The sequence below is a fragment of the Struthio camelus genome, chromosome 1 (assembly GCF_040807025.1).
Source record: "Struthio camelus isolate bStrCam1 chromosome 1, bStrCam1.hap1, whole genome shotgun sequence".
NCBI lineage: Eukaryota > Metazoa > Chordata > Aves > Struthioniformes > Struthionidae > Struthio > Struthio camelus.
Genome location: NC_090942.1, coordinates 128,867,958 through 128,887,939, shown reverse-complemented (window position 1 = coordinate 128,887,939; position 19,982 = coordinate 128,867,958). Strand labels below are relative to the sequence as shown.

Below are 19,982 nucleotides of genomic sequence, written 5' to 3'. Positions count from 1 at the left end.
CTGTAACTTTTGTACAGTGAATATTTATAACTGTTGTTAGTGTCAATATAATTTTTTGCAGTTATTGCACTTATTTACATTTTAATGGCCCAAGTCAATAAAGATTTATGCACCTGCCATCTGAATTTTCCACAAAAGTGGTAAATGCATCAAAACCAAGTAACTCTTGCAGAATACTCCTCCCCCAAGCATCCTTTAAATGCCTTCATTGTTTCTGGAAATAGTAAGCTTTCCATTAAAATAACCAACTCTTAAAGTTATAAGTCAAAACCAGCAAGCTCCTGCTGCATTCTTCATCACAAAACTTTCGCATATTACAAATGGACTTGCTCAGGGACTACTTTTTCTCTCTCTGTTTTTAAACATTGTCCTTTGAATGGTAAAGTCTGGATTATCACCTTGAAGGGGTCTCAGCTGCACAAGCTACGTTGTTTTCACAATTTGAGGAGAAATAAAAGATAAAGTTTGGGGCACTGCTTTGAGGAGTGTGCAGGCATGTAGGAGGGGAATGCTATGCTCCAGTGTTTGCTCCTACATACACATATCCTCTTCCAAAATGTGAGCATCACACAGGAAAGCCCGAAATCATTCCCGTCATACCTGCCCATGTTCTTCACGCAGCAGTTCAGGTTACTGAGGTGCATTTGCGCACAAGGTGCGCTTGCGCACTCATTCTGACCATACTTTTCTTGATGGGAACCGTGCCATGGGCCCTGACATCCCCATCCAAGGAATACCAGCGAGATCTATGCTGCTCTTCTGCTGCTAGCGCTCTGCTGGATCAGCTCCCTTTTAGCACCGCAATTTCTAGTCTTCTTCTAGACTAATGTGGTTATTTCTCTGCCATTCATTCATCCCTTGCTAGATACTGCAGTGAACTGATAGCTGTAGTGACATTAATGAGAAACAGGTTGGCTCCGGAGGGACTGTGTTATCTCTCTGGCATGTTCAGTCATTCCAGGCTTTTTCTGGCCCAGCAGAGATGAGGCAGGTCTGCATCATCTGCAGCTCACAGAAATGCAGAAGTACAAGGCTTCTGGTGAGTTTAGGCTAGGGTTCAATCCCAGATTAGTTTCAGGGTAGTGTTCTGACCTTGAGGCTGAGGCAAAGCTGAGGGTCAGATCATGCTCCAGCAGCACCCCAGCGCCCTGACCTGCTCTCCTAAGGTAACATTCACAAACCCTGCTGTCTCATCTCAGCCACTAGAGCTGACAGACAGAGAAACGTCAGAAATGGCAGTGCTGGAGGAGCCCTGGCCCCCCAAAAGAGCCGGTGCGGAGGTCCTGTCTTTATATACAGACTGACTCATCCGTATCATATGGCTGCTGCTGTCTTTCTTCCCAAGCAGCATTGTTTAGCAGCCAAAACACTGCTAAACCTGTGGTGCTTGTGCTCACTCTGGTTTCTGAACCCTGGCAGCTTGACTCTCTGCAAACAGATTTTCATCATGACACTGAAACACATTTCCCTCCATATGGGCAATTCCCTGTCCAATTCCAACTTCCCAGCCCCATCTCTTGAAGCAACGAGAGCAGTTCAAGTAAAGGCTCTGAACATCTTCAGTGGGAAAAGCCGGGGGGAGATCTTTGGCATTTGGAAAACAGAAAGGCTCTCCCGCTCCGTCCCCCGTCCCCGCGATGTATTCCAGAAAAATGCACCTCCTGGGCAGAGCCCAGCGCGCTGTGCCTACACCTCGGTACACTGATGTTTCCGTGAGCTACAAGCGCGCCAAGAAAAACAGCTTAAAACGGAAGGAGGGGCACAGCCGCAGCCCCCACGGCCCCAGAGCGGGTCCCCACTCGCCTCGGCACCAGCACCCCGCCGGGGCCCGGCCCTGGGCCTGGCCGCAGGGCCCTCCCGGCCGCGCCGGGCTGCACCGGGCCCACCCCGCCCCTCGGCCCGGCGGCCATTTCCCCTCGGCCGCGGCCCCCGGGCCCCGCGGCAGGTGCCGGGGCGGCGACAGGGGGCGCGCTCCCCCCTGCCCTGCCCTGCCCGTGGGGCCGGGCGGCGGCGGCCCCGCTCCCGAGGGGCTGCGGGAGGCGGCGAGGCGAGGCGGGGCGGGGAGAAGCCGCACGGCGGAGCGAGCTGAGCGCTGAGCTCACCTCCCTCCTCCTCCTCCTCCTCCTCCTCCTCCCTCCCTCCCCTCCCCGCCCGCCCGCCTTCCCTCCCTCCCTCCCCGCGCCCAGCCAGCAGCCGGGATCTCAGTATTATGGCATCGAGGAGAATGGAGACCAAACCCGTGATAACGTGTCTGAAAACCCTGCTCATCATCTACTCCTTCGTCTTCTGGGTGAGTGCGGCGCGGGGGCCGCTCCGCCCCGGCAGCCCGGCGGTGGCCGGGGTGTCCCACCTGCCCGGCGGGAGGGTGCGGGGCCGCCGGGGCCGCCGCCGGCCCCTTGCTGCGCACCCGCCCGCTGCCCCGGTTTGTCATTGAGTCACCCCCTGCGGGGTCACGTTTGCCGGAATATCTATGCGCGTTATCTATATTTAAAAAAATATATATTATTATTATTTTTTTTTTTTTTTTTTGCTTTGCCTCTTTTTCCGAGGTAGTGCGGGGGAAAGTTGCTGCGGCGGCCCCGGCTGCCCCCTTAACCGGCCGCCTGCCGGGCGGCGGCGAGCGGCGACCCCCGAAACAGGGGGGGCCGAAAGGTGGTGCCGCCGCCGGGTCGTCGCGGCCGGTGCCCCGCGGAGGGCTGCAGGGCTATCACTGCTCGAAGTCGTCGTTTATCGTTATTTATTCAGGTTAAATTCCCCCCCCCCCCCCGCCGCCACGGGTGGGGGGGACCGGTCACATCAGCGGCTCTGGAGCCGTTGGCCGGCTTCGCCCGTGTTGGCCGGTGTCTGCCGCGCGCGTTGTGTAACCCAACTCCGGCCCCTGTCAACCGTTTTTATGACCCAAATACATTAATTGAGCTGTAATGATTGACTAATGGGGGGGGGGTTGACTAACGGGGGGGGGGCCCTGGTTTCTCAGGCGGCCCCCGAGGTCGGAGATTTCCGCGGCACCCTGGCCTGTTACTCAGCGCATCGCGGGCGGGAGCGGCGTGTTGTGGCATCGCTCTGCGGATTTAAAGACCTTTTGGTGGTACATGGTGACAGCATAGGATAATGGCCCCGCTGCGTGCCACTGAAGGCCGTAATCTGCCCATCACTGATACAGTACAGTGAAGCGAATTTGTCACTTCCTACCCAGGCAAGCTTATTGTGTATGGTCGTTTTAATAGCTTTATAGCGTGAAAAGTGCCTGCGGAACAGAGTAACTCGGTTTTTCACCGTTCTGCTTAAAAAAATGTTTTCCAGACTAAGAGTTGCCTACTCATAGCAGTAATGCTGTACATCTTTGTAGTGAACCTATGCCTTTTCTCCTCCTCTTTTAACTTTAACTTCGTATACCTTTTAAAAAGGAAAAGCACCACCAAAAGTCATTCTGCTAATCCGTGTTTATAGCAGTACCCCTAGGTCGTTGTCTTTCTTGCCCCCCCTGCCCCACCCTTAAACATACTCTCTTCATTTTGGCAATATTGGCAGTAGACAGAGCAGAAGGGTCTGACGACTAAAATGGACAGGAAGCCTGAATCATCTTTTTAGTTGACGAGTAGATCCTTCGTGCTAGTCTCAGGTAGGTAGGTAGCTAAGTTTGTACGCTTACCACGGCTTACGGACTCATCCTCTCCAGTGCTCAGCTCTCAGTGGGCTCTAGGCAACTCCCCTCTTCTTCCTGTGATTAATGGGCAACTGCAGGGGCACTGGTGAATCCAACGGTGTCTTTTCACAGGATGTCTTTTTAACAGTGACCGCTGTATCTCCGTTGTATCCCGCATAAACACAGGACTTAAATTGGCAGGCCTGTCAAGCTAGCACATTTCATGAATGCTAATCTCATTAAAAAGGAGAGAACTGTGCATTAAGCCAAGCAGCTGGCTAAGGGAATTTGCACTCCAGGTAGTGCTGATGCCGGGCCAGGTTGACAGCTGTGACTTCCTGGGGTAAAAGACACAGCTGAGCTCTGGTTTGGGCCATAAGAGTGTGTCTGTGCTGGTTGGGTGCTCCGGTGCAAATTCTCTTAGTCCGACAGGCTCTCGCGTGTCCCAGTTGTCTTGGTCTTTCAGAAAGGCATGGCTCTTCCATGCACTTAACACCCAACAGCCGTTTGCCTCTTTGTCCTCTTCCTTGTGCCTGGAAAAGGAAATGAAACAGATGGAGACAGATTACTACAGCCGTGAGCAAAAGAGGATTGATTCCTTTTCTACCATGATTTGTGTTATGTTTTCCCAAGGTCATGTGGCACCAACCTAGAGAAACCTAGGCAGATCCCAAAGAGAAAAGTCAACAGAGGATCTGGTAAAGGTCCAGAGTATTTGACAGCAGACCCCAATTCTTTGTCGTTCTCTGTCATCCGTGTCCTCCTTTTGGCACACGAGGAGGAAATAAACCAACAAACAAACTGAAGTTACATTTTTGGCCCTTTTCTGAGGTATGAATCACCCCATTGAATAGAACTTGGAGTAGGCTAGACCTATTGCCAGGAGTGTAGCAGAAGTACAGTGTTCTCTGGCCACGTCCCCTCTTTCTTTTTGCAAGTTTGAGAGCTGAGGGATGTGTAGAGTTGTCTCAATCCCTCTCTGTTATTTTCTGGGATGCTCTTTATACTCTCTCCTGCTATTGCCTCCAAATGCAGAGTCAGTGTGACCCAGTGTTGGTCCCTGTGAGTTCTCAGAGCTGAAAATATGAGAAGGATTAAAGAAAAGGAACTATTTTTAAATTTTAATTCTTGGACTTACCTAAATATCAGAAACAAAACATGCTAGTGCTACAAAGTGCTGGTTTGCAGAATTTTAGTCTGAAGGCTTCCCTAGATTATTCAGGAGATTGCAAGTGAATTTGTGAAGAAGGTTCTGCATTGCTCCCCTGCAGATCATAAGGGTTTTGAGGAGTTGTCTGTTTTTTCTAGCTGTGGAGATGGAGGTGCAATATAACACACAGATGAAAGTAGTCCTCTGGCTGAGAGGTATGTGGTGGAAGTCCTTTGGATATCTGGCCAGGAGGTTATGGATTGTGATACGAGGGGACAAGGAGAGAAAATACTGGATTGAATCTGATGAGCTGTTTTGAAAAATCCAGAAGGCACTATTTGTGTTTACATGGATTATAAAAGCAGAAAACCTGTGCATGCAGAATATTCCCATCGTGAGTGATAATTTGTCAGACTTAAATCTGAACTGCATTTTGTATCAATGGGTGAGAGGTGTGTAGCTGAAGGCTTTCTGTATAAACCTTAAATAAGGCTCTACTAACTACACAGGAGCTGCAGCATGATAATGAAGAGACATGATTTACTCAGATTTTGTACTGCATAGCTCATTCCTTTCCAAATTGGTTTTATTTAACAGTATTTGATATTCTGATAGCTTCCTCTTCTCCCCCCGCCCCCTTCACCATACCTCCCAACTTCTTTTCGTAAATGTGTGAAAATGATAGAAAAATTCCATAAACAGGGATAACAAGCTTTTTATGTGCTCGTATGTATTGTTATTCATAGTAGACATTAAATGCCTAGGGTTACCAGTTTTAGTCCTTAAGGGATGCAGTAATAAAAATTCAACAGCCATTTCTTTCCTAATCAGAATTCTGTACTGAATGCATCTGGTTTGGAACTAGTAGATTAAAAAAGGCAGTAAAAGCACTGTTTGACTGTTAGCTATTTTTGTTTGTCTCCTTTTGTGTTTCATAAACTACGTGCATAAAAATCTGAGCTACAACTTGTCTTTTATTTAAAGGAAGGTGAATTTTGGATTAGAATTCAAAATGAATTTTCTGTAGAGGAGTGAAACCTTTAAGCACCCATTAGTACCTTTTATTTATCTAGTTCTTAAGTTGTCTTCTGTCTTAAAATATGTGTATTCTTAATATGAGTTCGTTACCAAAGCTTTGCGATATATTTCAATATCAAATTAACAGTTTGCCTCAATCTGTTTTGGGAGGGGGTTTTGAGGGTGTGTGCATTGGTTGTTCAAGTTACAGTGCTGCATAAAATGCGTTCTGTCTTACACACAAAGCTTACTGTTATCCCCAAAAGACACCATAGCAAAGTGATTATTTTCTATTTTTTGTTTTTGTTTTTTGGTCCTGTGAGACACTTCACACTAGAATGAGTGGTTTATACTATCATACCTGGTTTGGGGATTTCCTGCTTTTAATTCATGTAATAAAACCTTATAAGCAGAGCTTCCATTTGAATAAAAGGTGGATCATTGAATTGAAGAGCATCTTCCGACCAAGGTCAGTTATTCAGATACTAAACTAGTATCACTTGGCATACGATCAAATTGAGACTAAGATACCTTTTTGTAATAGTAATAGTTTAGTTTTCCGAGTTTTTCTTGCTGGGGAAATGGACCTGCCCACCCTCTTGGGTCGCCTTGCATGTTAGCAGATCGCAGGAGGACTGTGGACCGGTGGCACGGGCATGGCAGGACAGGTAAGTGCCACTTGGCCGCGGGGCAGAGTTGAGGCTGTGGACCTCCCATGGACGGTCGGTACCCTCGCGCAGGCTGCCTGAATAGTATGCCCAGAGAAGGTGGCATGAAAAGACAGCTGAAAATAAGTGTTTTTGTGTTGTTAATCTTTTGGCCATTTTCTCTGATCACCATGGGAGTGCTCTGTGATCTTAATTGAGGGGCGAGATGGTTAAGAGACGGTGCTGCGCACTGAGATCTGCCCAGGACTGCACAGAGGGGCGCGCCTCCCCAGTGTGAGGGGAAGAGGAAGGTGAGCTTCTGCTTCGGAAAAACAAGCCCTGCATCTCCACCTTCTGCTCAGCTCCCTGCAAATGAGGTCAGCGGTGCAGTGTTCATTTGCACTGGGGCCGCCGGTAGCAATCTTCCATGTTCCACATTCAGCAGTCAAGAGGCCTCCTGCACCTGGGAATGGCTAGAAGAACAGCTTTTAGGGCGGACAGTTTGGAGCCCTTCTGTCCCTCCAATGCTTCTGGAACGTTCCCGGTGCTGGGATTTAGACACTGAATGCTACAGCTGCATGGATAAGCTATAGGGCATTCGGTTATAATTTCAGGAGCTCACAAAGATTTTTTCTGGGAAACATCTGAGGCAAAGGACAAGCATGATAGCTTGCTCTATAACACAAATTTATGGGTGAATTGCTGACCCATGTTCAAATGCAGTAGTTGGAGCTGTGCATTATAATACGGAATTAACTTTGCATGTCCCTTCGAGTTACTAGTAGCATTAATCATCTTCACTAGGAATGTCTGGTTGGGTTATTGACATCACTGTTTTCTCCTTAGAACTTCTTTCCTGTGCTTCTGCATTCCTCTTGGCATGTATCTGCTCTTTCTAGTATGTCTTATCATGCTGGGTTTTTTCCCCTTATTTTTTTTAGTAGCTGTTAGCAGACAGTTTTAAAGCAAATACTTTAGGGAACGTTTGTGCTTCCCATGTGGCTTGGATTTTTGTGTCTTTTGGTGGTTTTGTTGGCTGCAAAATCATGATTGCTATACTTTTGGAAAGAAGTGTTATTGTAGGTACTTAGTTATCTGAAATCTAGCAAAACGGCACTTTCAAAAACACAGTATTTTTGATTTTTGAAATTCCCAGTCGTGGAGAATTTAAAGTGCACCACTGTTAAGGGACAAACCTCATGCAGTTGCCTCCTTAAATCAGTTATTTCCAATTCTGTTCTCTTAATGACATACACAAAAGATTGAAAATAATGGTGAGTACAGCCCAGGGTGAATTCTGTTGACTAAATAAATAACAGGATTAAAAAAAAAGAAAAGGCTAGATGGTGTTTAAAAACATAGCTCCAGAGTCAGCTTTCTAAATCCACTCTTGGGGTACCTACCCGATTTGGCTTGGTTTGGGTTTTTTTGATGCATTTTTCTTTTGTTTTTTGTTTTTATTAAAGCTGTAGTTTAAAAAATCCTTAATTACATTCCTAGCCAAGGAGAGCCATGCCAATGTAACAACTCTGATAAGTGAGAGTAAATAGAAAAGATAATGTTGTGATTTAGACTTATGCTCTGTGATAAGTGTTACAGCGGTTTAATACAGATAGCCTCAGAATTAAATACTAAAGAAGTTCCTTGCCTCCCCCCGTGGAATGAAACATGGGTAGGAAGGTTGGGAGTGAAAGACGTGTTGCTGCATGCTGACATTGTGTGGATCTACCATTGTTCCCTTTCCTGCCAGAGAACTGGTTTTATAAGTTTAGTCAACCTGCATATTGTGGAGCAGATGACATTGGCAAATCTATGTAGGTTTTGCATTGCTGATGCCCCTTCACATCCTAAAATTTGTGTGTGTGTGATACAAATGAGAATCGTAGGAGCAGCTCATTCAAAGGGGTAATTGACTTTGCTGTTGGTTAAATGCTCCGTCGTGTCTTGCTGTCTGTGTATCTGATTACATCTTCGCGAGATACCTGCTATGTACCTTGGAGATGGTACCTTGACAGTTTTGTGGTTTGGGGATAGTAACTTTTCTACATAACAAGTCGGTTTGGACTGGTGAAGAGGGATAAGTGGGTGAAATGAAGTGTTTGTATTTGGGAAGACAAGGGATGTATTTGTGAACAAGCTCTGGCAGAAGTCCTTGCTCCTTTGCAGGTGATGAGAAAGGAGTGTCGTGGAATACTGTTGTTTATGGGATAAACACTCTTGCTGTTTAGGGTTCAGTCCAGCTCTAGGTGATATGAAGAGCTGTTGTATAAAGTAAATAGCACAAAAAAATCCTAGAGAAGAGCGCTCAGTAGGTCTTGTTGCTAGCTTTTTTCAGTCAAGAAAACAGTATAGTCCTTTTTCTTGAATGCCAGTATGATATCATAGACCTTGCTTGTCAAGGAAGTGGAGGGAATTATCGTAGGTAAACCAGGATGAAATTTAAAATGGGTCCAAGAGCCTGATTTGATCTCTGATTTTGTGACTATTTATCAATTCCCTATACTGTCAGGGAGGTAAATTAGATTACCTCGTACTGTTAGTCATCTCCATCCCTGGATTTTTATCATCTTTTCTTCTGTGGTTTTAAGTGTCCTACAAATTTATGCACAAATGAGTTAATAGCTCAATATCCAGAAATGCTATTTGTGCATGTGAGTCTGTAGAAACATTCCTTCAGTCTTGCACATGCTTTTTGACTCGAATGAGGTTTCTTACAGAGATGCTGGCTCTCAACGGTAAGAACCCAGTCTCTTCTGCATCCACTGAATCAGAGGGTGAAAGTACTGTTGACCTCAGTGAGTTGCAAATATACATGGTTGAATCTTGAGAAGGAAATACACAGGGAAGACCAAGTTACCTGGAGAAGAAGAGGATGACAATTACTTTAAAGCCATTTTTATTTGAATACTGTCATTTCTTTAGGCTCATCACTATTAATTAGTACTTAATCACCTTTTAGAGAATAGATGTTCTGTATCAATAGAGCAGGCTTCTTTTCCATTTTAGCTTTCTTTCACTGTGATGGGCAGATGGCTCATACTTGCTGTAGGGAGTGCGCCTTTAACAGTTTTGGCGTTATAAGAGGGAAGCATTTAAATTTTTCTGCTACTAAAGGGACTCTGAAGCAAAGTAAGAAGCATGGTGTGCTCATGCCTAACTGGATTACCATTTTTTCATAGCTGAACAGGTTCTGTGAGCGCTGAGAGCAGGTCACAAGGTTTTTACGAGCTATGATAAAATATAAGTGCTGGTGTTTAATTTTGCTGTAATTTCCACATAGCGTTTTGCCAGATGTTTTCCAAATGCTCTTTTTTTCCCCTGTATCCTTCTTTTATATATCTTCTTTCATATATCTTTTCGTATATCTGAAATCCTTAGCATGAACAGCTCTTCCTGCAACTCCCTGAATTGCCATGCGGAGTTCACGGCTCACCTGTCCTTGGATTTGGTTCCTGCTTAGCAGGCAGGCAAGTGCTGCGTGGGATCTGCTACCCTGAGGAGGCTTCTCACTGCATGTGGCCGGGCTGGGTGCACTGCAAGCAGGGAGGCCCCTGCAGAGCAGCCGGGGCTGGCCAGAAGGCTAAAAGTGGTTCTTGTGATTTCTTGCCCCTGGGGTTTACTAACTGTTAGCTTTGAGAAGTGGGTGGGTTTGGGCTGCGTGTGACTTTGGATAGATCAGGTTGAATTTTATTTTATTAGTAGTAGAGTACATTTTTTTTAAGCCAAGCATTTTTTTTTAAGAGTTTTTTTGCTAGGAGAGTGCAAGGGCTTGAATAGTGAAGCGATGGACTTAGTCAGCAAACGTGAATCTTGGAAGCAGATCTAAGAGAAAGGATGGTGTGTGTATGTCGTGCAACAGAAAAAGATGAGGGGGCAGGAGAGGGTGAAATCTTGTAAGCAACACAGGGAGAGGAGCACTTACCCTTTCCCTAAAACTTGGAAGTGAAGGAAGCCCCTGCTGTATGACCCATACAACTGCTCAGTGCTTTAATACCTCCAAACAGAAATGAGCAGCTCAGATCTGCAGATGCCACAGGAGTGGAGCTGTCAATGAAGCTAATGGGTTCTTCAAGAAATTGTTACTGGCTAGATTTGTAGATACTGCATTAGGAAAAGTATTGCATGGGAACAGAAAATTGCCCTGAACTCCTCCAGCAAAGTCTGTGTACAACTGTCCCCTACCACACCGGAAATCAATCTTATTGCAAGGACCTGAACACTTTCCCTGCAACTAAAGTTTCAGCTAAACCTTGGTGATTTAATGCTTTGGCACGTTTTAAAAACATTCATCTTTTGAACCGAGTTTCCAGTGGGTTGCTTGCTGCCTGGCAATAGCTTTGAAGTTTTTATAAAATTCCTTATAGCGTTTTTGGCAACAGAACATGAAAAAGCACTCATCTTTGTATGTTTCTAAAAATAATGGCAAGCTGAAAAAGTTTTCAGGTATCCTCTTGGAAACAGAGCTGTATCAAAACCTGAAACTTATGATGGAGGTAGACCTCTCGGGGATGGAACCCCTCTGTGGTTTGGGAGATCTTAAAAAATGAAGTTTTCAAGAAAACAAGAATTTTCTCCATGTACCAGATAGTGTCCACATCCGTTTTTGTAGCTAGACTTTAAACTTTAGGCCAATTTGTGGCTTCATGGGGTGTGTTCAGCCAGTCCAATTAGGCGGAACCAAGGCTTGCCTTTTGATATGTGAAGTATGCTGTCTTCTAAGTCATAACTGGGGTGCATGTGCTAGGGGGTGAAAGTCTGTAGCAGGAATGGGGAACCTGAACCTGCAGCCTGCAGTGGTGTACGCCTGATGAGGATTTTTGTGCCTGTCAGAAAATAACGTGAAGGTGCATGATAATGCGCAGCTTGCCTGGAGCTGTTCAAATGGCCTACTCTGACCTCTTTCTAAGGGTCATGTTTAGAGGTCTAAATATGACCCTCCTTTTATAGAAACTCATGCAGAGGAGTTTCAAAAGCAGTTTGACACTGAGGATTATTGCAGTTTTCCAGTACAGTGAATGGGGGTGGGGGGGAAACGATAGCTCTTGCAGTTTGTATTTTTATTGGGAATCCTACGGTTTCTGTTATATTCCGTGACAGTCTGCCAGGCAAAGCCTCTTCAATGAAACTTGCTACTGCCACTGCCTCATCAGAAGACCAGTGAAACACCACAAGTTTGTCAGGAAGGTTGTAGCCTTTATTCTTGCAAAAATAAGATAAAACATAAGACAGGACTCTTTGCAGACAAGTAATAACACAAGAAAAGATGAGAACTCAATCCTCCTGTATGCCATTCACTTCAATAGTACTTAACATTTAAATGGCTCTAATTAGGCTTGGAATGATAACATAATTAAGTGTATGTATGTCACTCCTTTTTCCCCTTTGAAAACAAACAGGAAACTGGAATACAAATAAGTCACCCTCAGTATCTTGAAGTTCTTTTAAATTTCTGCGTCTCATTGATGTGATCAGTTTTACTGTTGCAACTGCATTGGGCTGGCTATAGTACTTCATATTCAGCTGTATGCACTGACTGCAGGTGCAGCATGATTAAATCTGCCTGTAAAATTATTGTGTTATAGGAACCCGACAACTGGTATTATAAGTGTTTCAAAGTTTGTTTGTTTGTTTTTTGGTTTTCTCTCCTTCTACCAATCACTGACATTATTTTTACATTTCATCAGAGCTGCTTTTTTGTATAGCTGTATTTTTTAAGTTGGGTGAAGCAGACACAGTTTGCAGTTACTAGTTAAAATTGACATCACCTTACCTATTATCTGGGGCTGACTTTCTCCTAGCATATTTTAGGAAAAATTGCCGAGTTAAATTCTGCAAGTCAAATGACCTAGAGGCTTAGATTCATTTCTCTTGTCCCAGAACTTCTGCAGACTGTTTATGTGTTACCTGCAGACTCTAATTTTTATTAGCATGCAAGTGCAATTTGAAAACTAGTAAAGAAAGAGCCAGAATCTCACGGTATCAGGGAACTGGCTAGCCTGAGCGTTTCAGTATTATTTCCTGGAACATACAAGCCAAGTCCAAGTTTATTCCTTGCTGCCTGTTCTCATAAAACAAGGAATGACGCAAAGTGATTGGAGCAGGATTTACTAACGGAAGGTCGCACCTTTCAGAAGAGGAAAATGTGTTTCGTGGGGACAGGATTACTGCTTCATTTTTGTCATGGTTGGTATGATCAGGTGAGCGTACAACCTTTCTGGGAGGCAGCAAGGCCTTCTTGTATTTGCTGGGTGTACATGCAGGATCTTTGCACAGCTTTCAGAGTGTTTGTGCAAGACTCTTGCTAACAGGGTAGCATAACCATCTCCATTGCCCATGACTTTGTAGGTAAATACTTTCTTATTAAAAACCATCCCCCCCCCTTTTTTTTTTCCTTTCTCCAAATCTCTCCCCTTTGATCTGCCTTCTGCAAAATGATGCTTTTGCTGAGCGTCCTTCCAGTATGGTCTGAACTGCAGCTTGGTGCCGTCTGTCCTGCTGCGCAGTGCTGAGCGGCTGTGCCGTCAGCAGCGCGTGCGGGCACGTTCACTGGTGCAGGCGTGTGAGGTGGTCCCAGTGCTGCCTGCGGGTTGGTGAGCAGCCTGCCTGGTGCTCTGCGAGAGACCTGCCCTGGCGGGAGCAGGCGCAGACCAGGCTGTCACGCTGTGCTCACCATCCTGTCAAATTACAAGCTGCAGGAAATGTGCTGGATAAACAGAGTGTGGTAATAAACTAAATATTTCATCCAGCAATTGCGTGTTTTTTTTTTCTTTTAGGCTGAAACCAGCAACAAAAATAAAACCTCCCACTTCCACAAGTGTTGTGTTTTGTAAGCAGTAGCTAGTTGCTTGCTTATTTGAAAGGTAGTCATCGTACCTAAAATAGATATATCTGTGGGAGAGAAAATTTTCAACCAGTGAAATTGTCCAAAACAATATGGAAAAGTTGCCTCAGTTTCTGTGAGCTGGTACTATATACTTGTGATATTAAAGCATATTCTTTTTCACTTGAAGCAAACCTGGTCCCTGTCTTAATGAAACCTGATCATGCTGCGCCATAGCTATTTTTTAACAGCAGTATCAGATTTAAAGTATTCCCTTCCCCCTTACTTGCTGACCTCAGATTGCCAGGGGACCAGCAAAGATGAATCCCTGTACCCTACAGAATTTCCAGTATTAAAGTAAGGAGGTGGGCTGTTTCCTAGAACAGTACTGTCCCCAAAAGATCAAAAGTGTAGCTGAGCTGCAACCACTTAGATGATTTATTCTTTTAATTTCATGAAGTGCTCAGCTTTGCAGTTTTGTGCCAGGTGTCAGACTAAAATGACTTCTTATTTTTTCCATCCCCGCTGAATATATAAAATACGTAAGATGGCAGACCTCTGAATCTACTGGGCACTGAGATTTTTTTTTTTTTTAATTTCATGCTACATCTTTACTCTTAGGCACACTTTCAAGCTATTAGTGATATAAAAATAAAAGTTATCTCATCAGTGAGAATTAGGCAGTTAAATAATTTTTCTTCTAGAACCATCACCTGTCAGATCAATTGCATACCCAAGCCTGGGTCTGTGTGGCAGTAACGTTTGCCTCCTGAAAGCATATTTTTTCTGTATCATATGCAAGTACAGTATTGGTAAGCAAAAGAACATGATGAGAAATGACATTATAAGAAGGATGAAATCGGCTGAGGTTGATGGTTACATGTGAGTAGGACTGAGCTTTGTCTGTCACAAACGTATAAAGCATCTTGCAGAGTCATCTTGCTCTTATGAAAATCAGTAGAAACCATATATGACCAGGCTGTCTTAATGCAATTGTGTGCAAGAACAGATGATGTTTTTTAAACTCATTCATGCTTAATCAGATGGAGTTTTTAAATGTTTTCTGTCATATTCAGGTTTGGTGAAAACGAAGGCTCTTCTGGCTTGTATAGCACAGAATTACCATAGCCTGCTCCTGTTCTTTTCCTCTGTCTCCTCATTGCTCAAAATAAGACTGGTAAATGTAATCTTAAACCTGCAATGCCCATTGGTACCTGGTCTTACTCAAGCTCGGGCTATTTTGTGTTATCCGAATGGTTTCTAAGGGATGGAGAAGCTTCTATCCTGTTCTCCTGTCTGGGTGAGAATTATTTGGAAATCACAAGCATATTGTAGGGAGAGTGGAAAATCTCTCATTTAAAATAAAGGAGCATGGGCATTATGGTTAGTTTAATAGTGGTAGAAACAGCAAATGGAAGTGTACACTTATTTATTCTTAACATTATTGGGTTTCATTCCCCAGTTTGTGATTCTAAGGTTCATGCACCAAATACTACTTTCCTTGGTAAATTGCAGCAGAGAGCCTGGGACTTGCTACAGGTTGACCCGAGAGTTAATGGCAGGATTAGAGTTGGGATTGGGAGGGCTTCTCTCTCATTTATGTGCTGGGTATCTCAGCAGGATAGACTGTTTTTCACCTTTCTCTGTCAAGACTGAAGAGTTGTGAAGTTCTGCCTCCTGTCTCTAGCTTTGCTTGTTTTAGTTGTGCTTTGCTCTTGCAAAACAGTGTAATTGTGCAAGAAGACACGTCCTTTTCCAGTGTGGTGGTCCACTGAATTGACCCCAAAAGATAAAGAATTGCTTTTAAAGTACTGTTGCTTCTATTAAAAAAAAAAAAAAAAAGCCTAACTAAAGACCATGAGACCAAAATACTCTGTCTGTAGATGTGTTGATGAGATACTGTACTGTGAGGTCATACACGAGTCAGCTGATAGATGAATACATGCTGAGTATTAGGACCAGAATTGGAGGGCATGGCGGAGTGCATGTTCTGTGGATTAAGTTCGGAAAAGAAATGGAGCCTGTTTACTTCCTATATGTTGATAAAAGAGATGATTACTTTTGATATTGACAGCCATGCATAATGTTTTCTCTGTTCTTTAAATACTGTGGTTCTTAAGAAGTATTATGTAATTACTTATGGCAAACTAAACCTTCAGATTTATTTACCAGTGTTGGTCCTCAAAATAATAGTCGTTATGCCCATTTTATAGAAGGAGACAGTTCAATGGTCAAAGTAGGAACAGTTTTGAATCTGTTTTTTTAAGTCCCTGATTGTAATCATTATTAAGTTGTAGCACTCACTTTGACATGTTTATTTCAATTGCAAGGATAGCAAATTGAAATAAAATTTGCATTTTACTTGCTCTTAAGATAGTCTGTAGAGTAGGGGAGTGTTTCTCAGAAATCTAATAAATATTGTTTGCAGAGAGGAATTACTGGGTGGAGCATTTGGCTGTTTCTGACCTATGAATTGGTACATTGTGGTTCTTCTTTATGTGGAAGTTGTATTCACATATCCGCTGCAAAAAGCACTTCACACTGCTTGATGTCTTGGGAGGAGGGAGCACAGCTGTCAGCCCATGGTGACAGGGGATGTTCTGCCCTGAAGCGCCCAGCTGAGAGGGCTTCCACAGCTGCCAATCAACTTTCCCAACTTCACAGATTGGGCAAGCCCTGCTGTGGGACAAAATCAGTTTCCCCTCACAAAGTGAAGGAAACGAGTGCACGTTTCTGTAGATGAATGTCCACCTCACTTTTGAAAGACCATTTGTCTACAGAGCAAGAAGTATTTGTTGACAGGCTCACCCCAAAGAAAGGAAACTTGATGTTCCTGCTTAAAAATGTCCTCGTCCTCTTTGTGCTAAGTACCAATAATCTGTTATCTTCCTAGCAGTCTGTCCCAAGCACGGCAAGCAGGGTCAAGTTTAAATGGTCACCTCCAAAACAAGCTAGGTTGCTTAGTTCTACCTTCCTTTGGACATTAAGATATGGAGAAGGTTTGCTAACATGGAGCTCTGGTTAAAGAGCAATATGCAGAATTTGGTGATTTGTGGATTCTGTCACAGATTTTATGCATGAAATTGTCAAGGACTCCTGAGGATTGGTTTTTCTTCTTAGCCAGAGAAGAATTTATCTGTAATTTACTTTTGAAGTGGATGCTGTGATAGTTGTGAAGATTTCTTGGTATTTTCCTTTGATAAATTTGAATGCAGACAACCACAAAGTACAAGCTGTCCAGGGATGGCAGCTCTCAGGAGTCTGCTGTAAAGCATGAGAAGCGTGTGAGCACCCATGGGGGCTCAGGCTGAGTTGTGCTGCAAAGGGCAGAATGAGGTTTGGAAACTGCCATTTAAGACTAGAGTAGGTTGTGAGGATAAGGGTTTCAGATAAGTAACTGGTCAGAGGAAGAATTTAGTTCTGGAATTTCTTCAAAAAGAAGGGGGCTTTGTTCATGCTGAGAGCATGATCTTTTTTCTCTCACCCCCGCAGTGAAGCATTTTTGAAAGAAATTAATGCCAGGTGTCTTTAGTTTTACGTCAGAGTTAATCTATGGCTAGGGAAAAGCCTTAATTTAAGTTGTATTTTGTTGTTTGGCCAGACAATAGTGTTGGGAAGGAACAGCTCATGAAAATGATGATCGGTTCATCCTAGTATTCATTTTGAAACTATGAAGATTTGAGTGAATGGAAGCTTGTTTTTTTCTTTCCTCTCTGATGGCCTCTTTCACTACCAAGGTAGCTTTATCCTTAAGTCTGTTGCAGTTTATTATTAGTCTATTGCTGAGTTGGTCAGGCTGAGAGAAGAGCAGAAGGGTTTAGAGCAGCCACTGTTTTGTTCTTACCTTCTTGTACGGCCTAGTGCACAAGAGGCGAAAGTGTTCAGCAGGGACTCTGCTCAGTTTGCAAGAGCTCATTAGTTTCTCTGTCATCCTGGCTTCTGCTACCTAAAGGAGAGAATTTTAGGTAAGCTGCGGTATGCATTCTGTTTCCCACTCCTCCTCCTCCATGAGCAGTATCATGTAGAAACGCAGACTGGCCTGTGGCTTAGTACATGCTTTGGTATCTTTATCGCCTTATTTGGCATGGTTTAAATTATACTTTTCCAGTGGGTGAATTACTGGTTGCTGTGTCTGTAGTTTAGACCAAACCTCTTAAGGGCGTTTTTGCTGGCAGTTTATTTTCTCCTCATGTAAGTAAGTAGTACCAATCTAGTATCTAGTAGGGGCTTCATGCTGAATGGTAGCAGATGGCCCAATGCTAGGTAGGACAGGGAGGAAGCCAAGGGTAGGAGCCAGTATTATCTACCTATATGTTTTGGATCTTGGTCTGGACGTTTCACAGGAGGGAGTTCTGCTAGCACCAGGGGGAAATGCTGCTGGCAGTGGAATTGTGGAAATTTATTTAGGAACATGTTTTTTGGTATTCTTTATTCCACGTCTCGACGTACTTGAAAATTAAAATATGTGGTTTATGTTGGGCTCTATCAATAATATTGAAATTATATCCCTTCTTGGATAAAATTGCTGTGTTTGCTGTTTTCCCCCTTTTTGGTTTATCCTGTAGTCAAAAGTAAGTATATAGAACAGAGCAGCCAGTTCCATTATGTAATCTTACTTCTATTTATGCTATACCACGTGGTAGCCTTAAAATGTTATAAATAATACAAAACTGAAAGAGAAAACACAGAATTAGTCTTAGAAATTTTGGACCAATTCTTTCCCCTGCTCGCCTTGGTCCTCTATGGAAATGCTTAGATAGCCATAGTGGACAGAAGGTCAAGTAGGAGAGGATGAGATATCAAATAGTGGCATTTCTCATAAGATGCCCTACAGAATTCTTGTTCTGGGACCATGTTTTCTTAATGCTGGGCAAGCAGCATAGTCTGGACTCTCATGACTTTTTTTCACATGTAGCATCAGTAATTTGAGCACGGGGAGTGTGGATGAAGAAAGATCAGGCTTTTGTCAGGGCTCTCTCAGTGTGTATCCTAATTGGTGTCTATCTCCTCTTGACTCTGTGAAACCATATTGTTGGAAAGGAGGAGACTATCCTTTTTCACGTGAATAAAAACGGTATAAACTTTTTGCTGAAAATTCCTTGTCAGACATGGGGAAAAACTTCACTTTGGAGTCCTGTTTCCTCTCCCCTTGCAGGAGCGTTCCATGTAAATCCAATTTAGAACATAAAACTTTATGCAGTTCTTCCCCTGCCCCAGTGTAGCATGTAAATCATCTGCCTTTCCTCCGGGTGGACAAAGGTTATGCAGTCCTTGCTTCATATAAAATAAAAAGAGCTTAAGTCAACTATAGGATAGTGTAAGAGTGCGACTCATTTTCTCTACAGTAAGATGATAACTTATAAGTTCAAACTACTCGGAGAATGATGTTGCAGATGACCAAAGGTGATCCTATCAGGATGACACCTTATCCTTGGACAGTTGAGGAAGCTGAAGATGCTTTGCCTCAGCCTAGCCTGGAAGCATTTCTGTCTCACAACTTTGCTTTTGAAAGTTGAACTTTCATAGTGCTACATCACTGGGGTAACTAAGTAAGCAATTCCTGCTGTCACGATCCCAGTCTTTTAAACAGTAAGCAGGAAAAAGTTGGCTATGTGTTGTGAAAAGATCCACGAGGACTGTCTCTTAATTGCCATGAGAGAGGAGAGGAAGTCAGTTGGTGAGAAGTACTCCTTTTTTCTCTTTCCCCTCCATCCTTTCCCCCCTCTCCCCCGCCCCAGCCCAGTGCTTATTTAAATCTAGGATAAAGCAAAATTCTGCATGGGCTCAGTTAGAAGCTGTTGTGATCATTCAAGAAATAGAGAAATACAAATGGTGCATCTGGAACCTCTTGCCAAATAATGTGAGACTTCATATTTGGGAAACCGCCTTCCCTCCATTTAAAACATCTTTTGCCTCATCCGGTATTAGAGTTGCCTCAAAGGCAATTAAAGCCTTCTTTGGGCCATTATGTGTTTCTGAACTTATTTTCTACCACAGAAGGTCATCTTTCTTGAGGCAGTCACTTCAGTGCATAGAAATGGATAGCTTTCAGGACTCAAGTGGCCTTTCTACCTTCTACTGAGTTTTCAAGATGAAGGAAGGGCTTCAGAAATTTCTCTTCCAGGTAATTTAAGGTTTCCGTGGCAAAGAGTTCTTGTTCTGTCAGCTTTCTTTCTGAACCTGCTTGCTTGCCCTGGCGAGGCTCCTCTCTGTGTGGATGGCATTGGAAAGTCAGAGGGGCTCTGCTCATGATAGGCTAAAAGCCCTTCTTCAATAAGATGTTAGTCCCCTGGGCAATGTTGTCACAGAACTGGCCATGTTTCATTGTCTCCTTTCATGTCCTTTCACTTTCACCTAGCTGGTCTAATGCTGGAAGTTCACATCAAGACTTGTTCTGTCTGAAGGAAAGCAACCTCCATCGTCTGCCTTAGGGCTGTTCCCATCTTAGGCATATGCAAGATATCTGCATGGTCTTTGTGCCGTACATTTGCAATGCACTATTTCTGGGTAGAGCCTTTAGAGAGAAATTCTGTGCTAGGCTCTTTGTTTGGCAACTCTAATATATGGAGGAGCCAAACTGGGAAAGTAGCAGGACTGCACAGTGCAGTTCTATGTAAAGACAGTGGAGTTATGTCGGAGTTAGACCTGTCTTCTAGCCTGGTGTAGTAGTGTTCAGAGGTGTTGGGTCATGGAAGTAACACA

The 19,982-nt window shown here is 43.8% G+C and overlaps 1 protein-coding gene across 1 annotated transcript in view; it reads left to right on the top strand.

The window, feature by feature from the left end:
* The first annotated feature begins 2,009 nt into the window (after nt 1-2,009).
* TSPAN7 (tetraspanin 7) overlaps nt 2,010-19,982 on the top strand; it is a 110,624-nt gene continuing 92,651 nt past the window's right edge. The window contains exon 1 of the mRNA XM_068916736.1: nt 2,010-2,290. Coding sequence (XP_068772837.1) covers nt 2,210-2,290 — 81 coding nt within the window. The 5' untranslated portion in view covers nt 2,010-2,209. The remainder of the gene's footprint in view (nt 2,291-19,982) is intronic.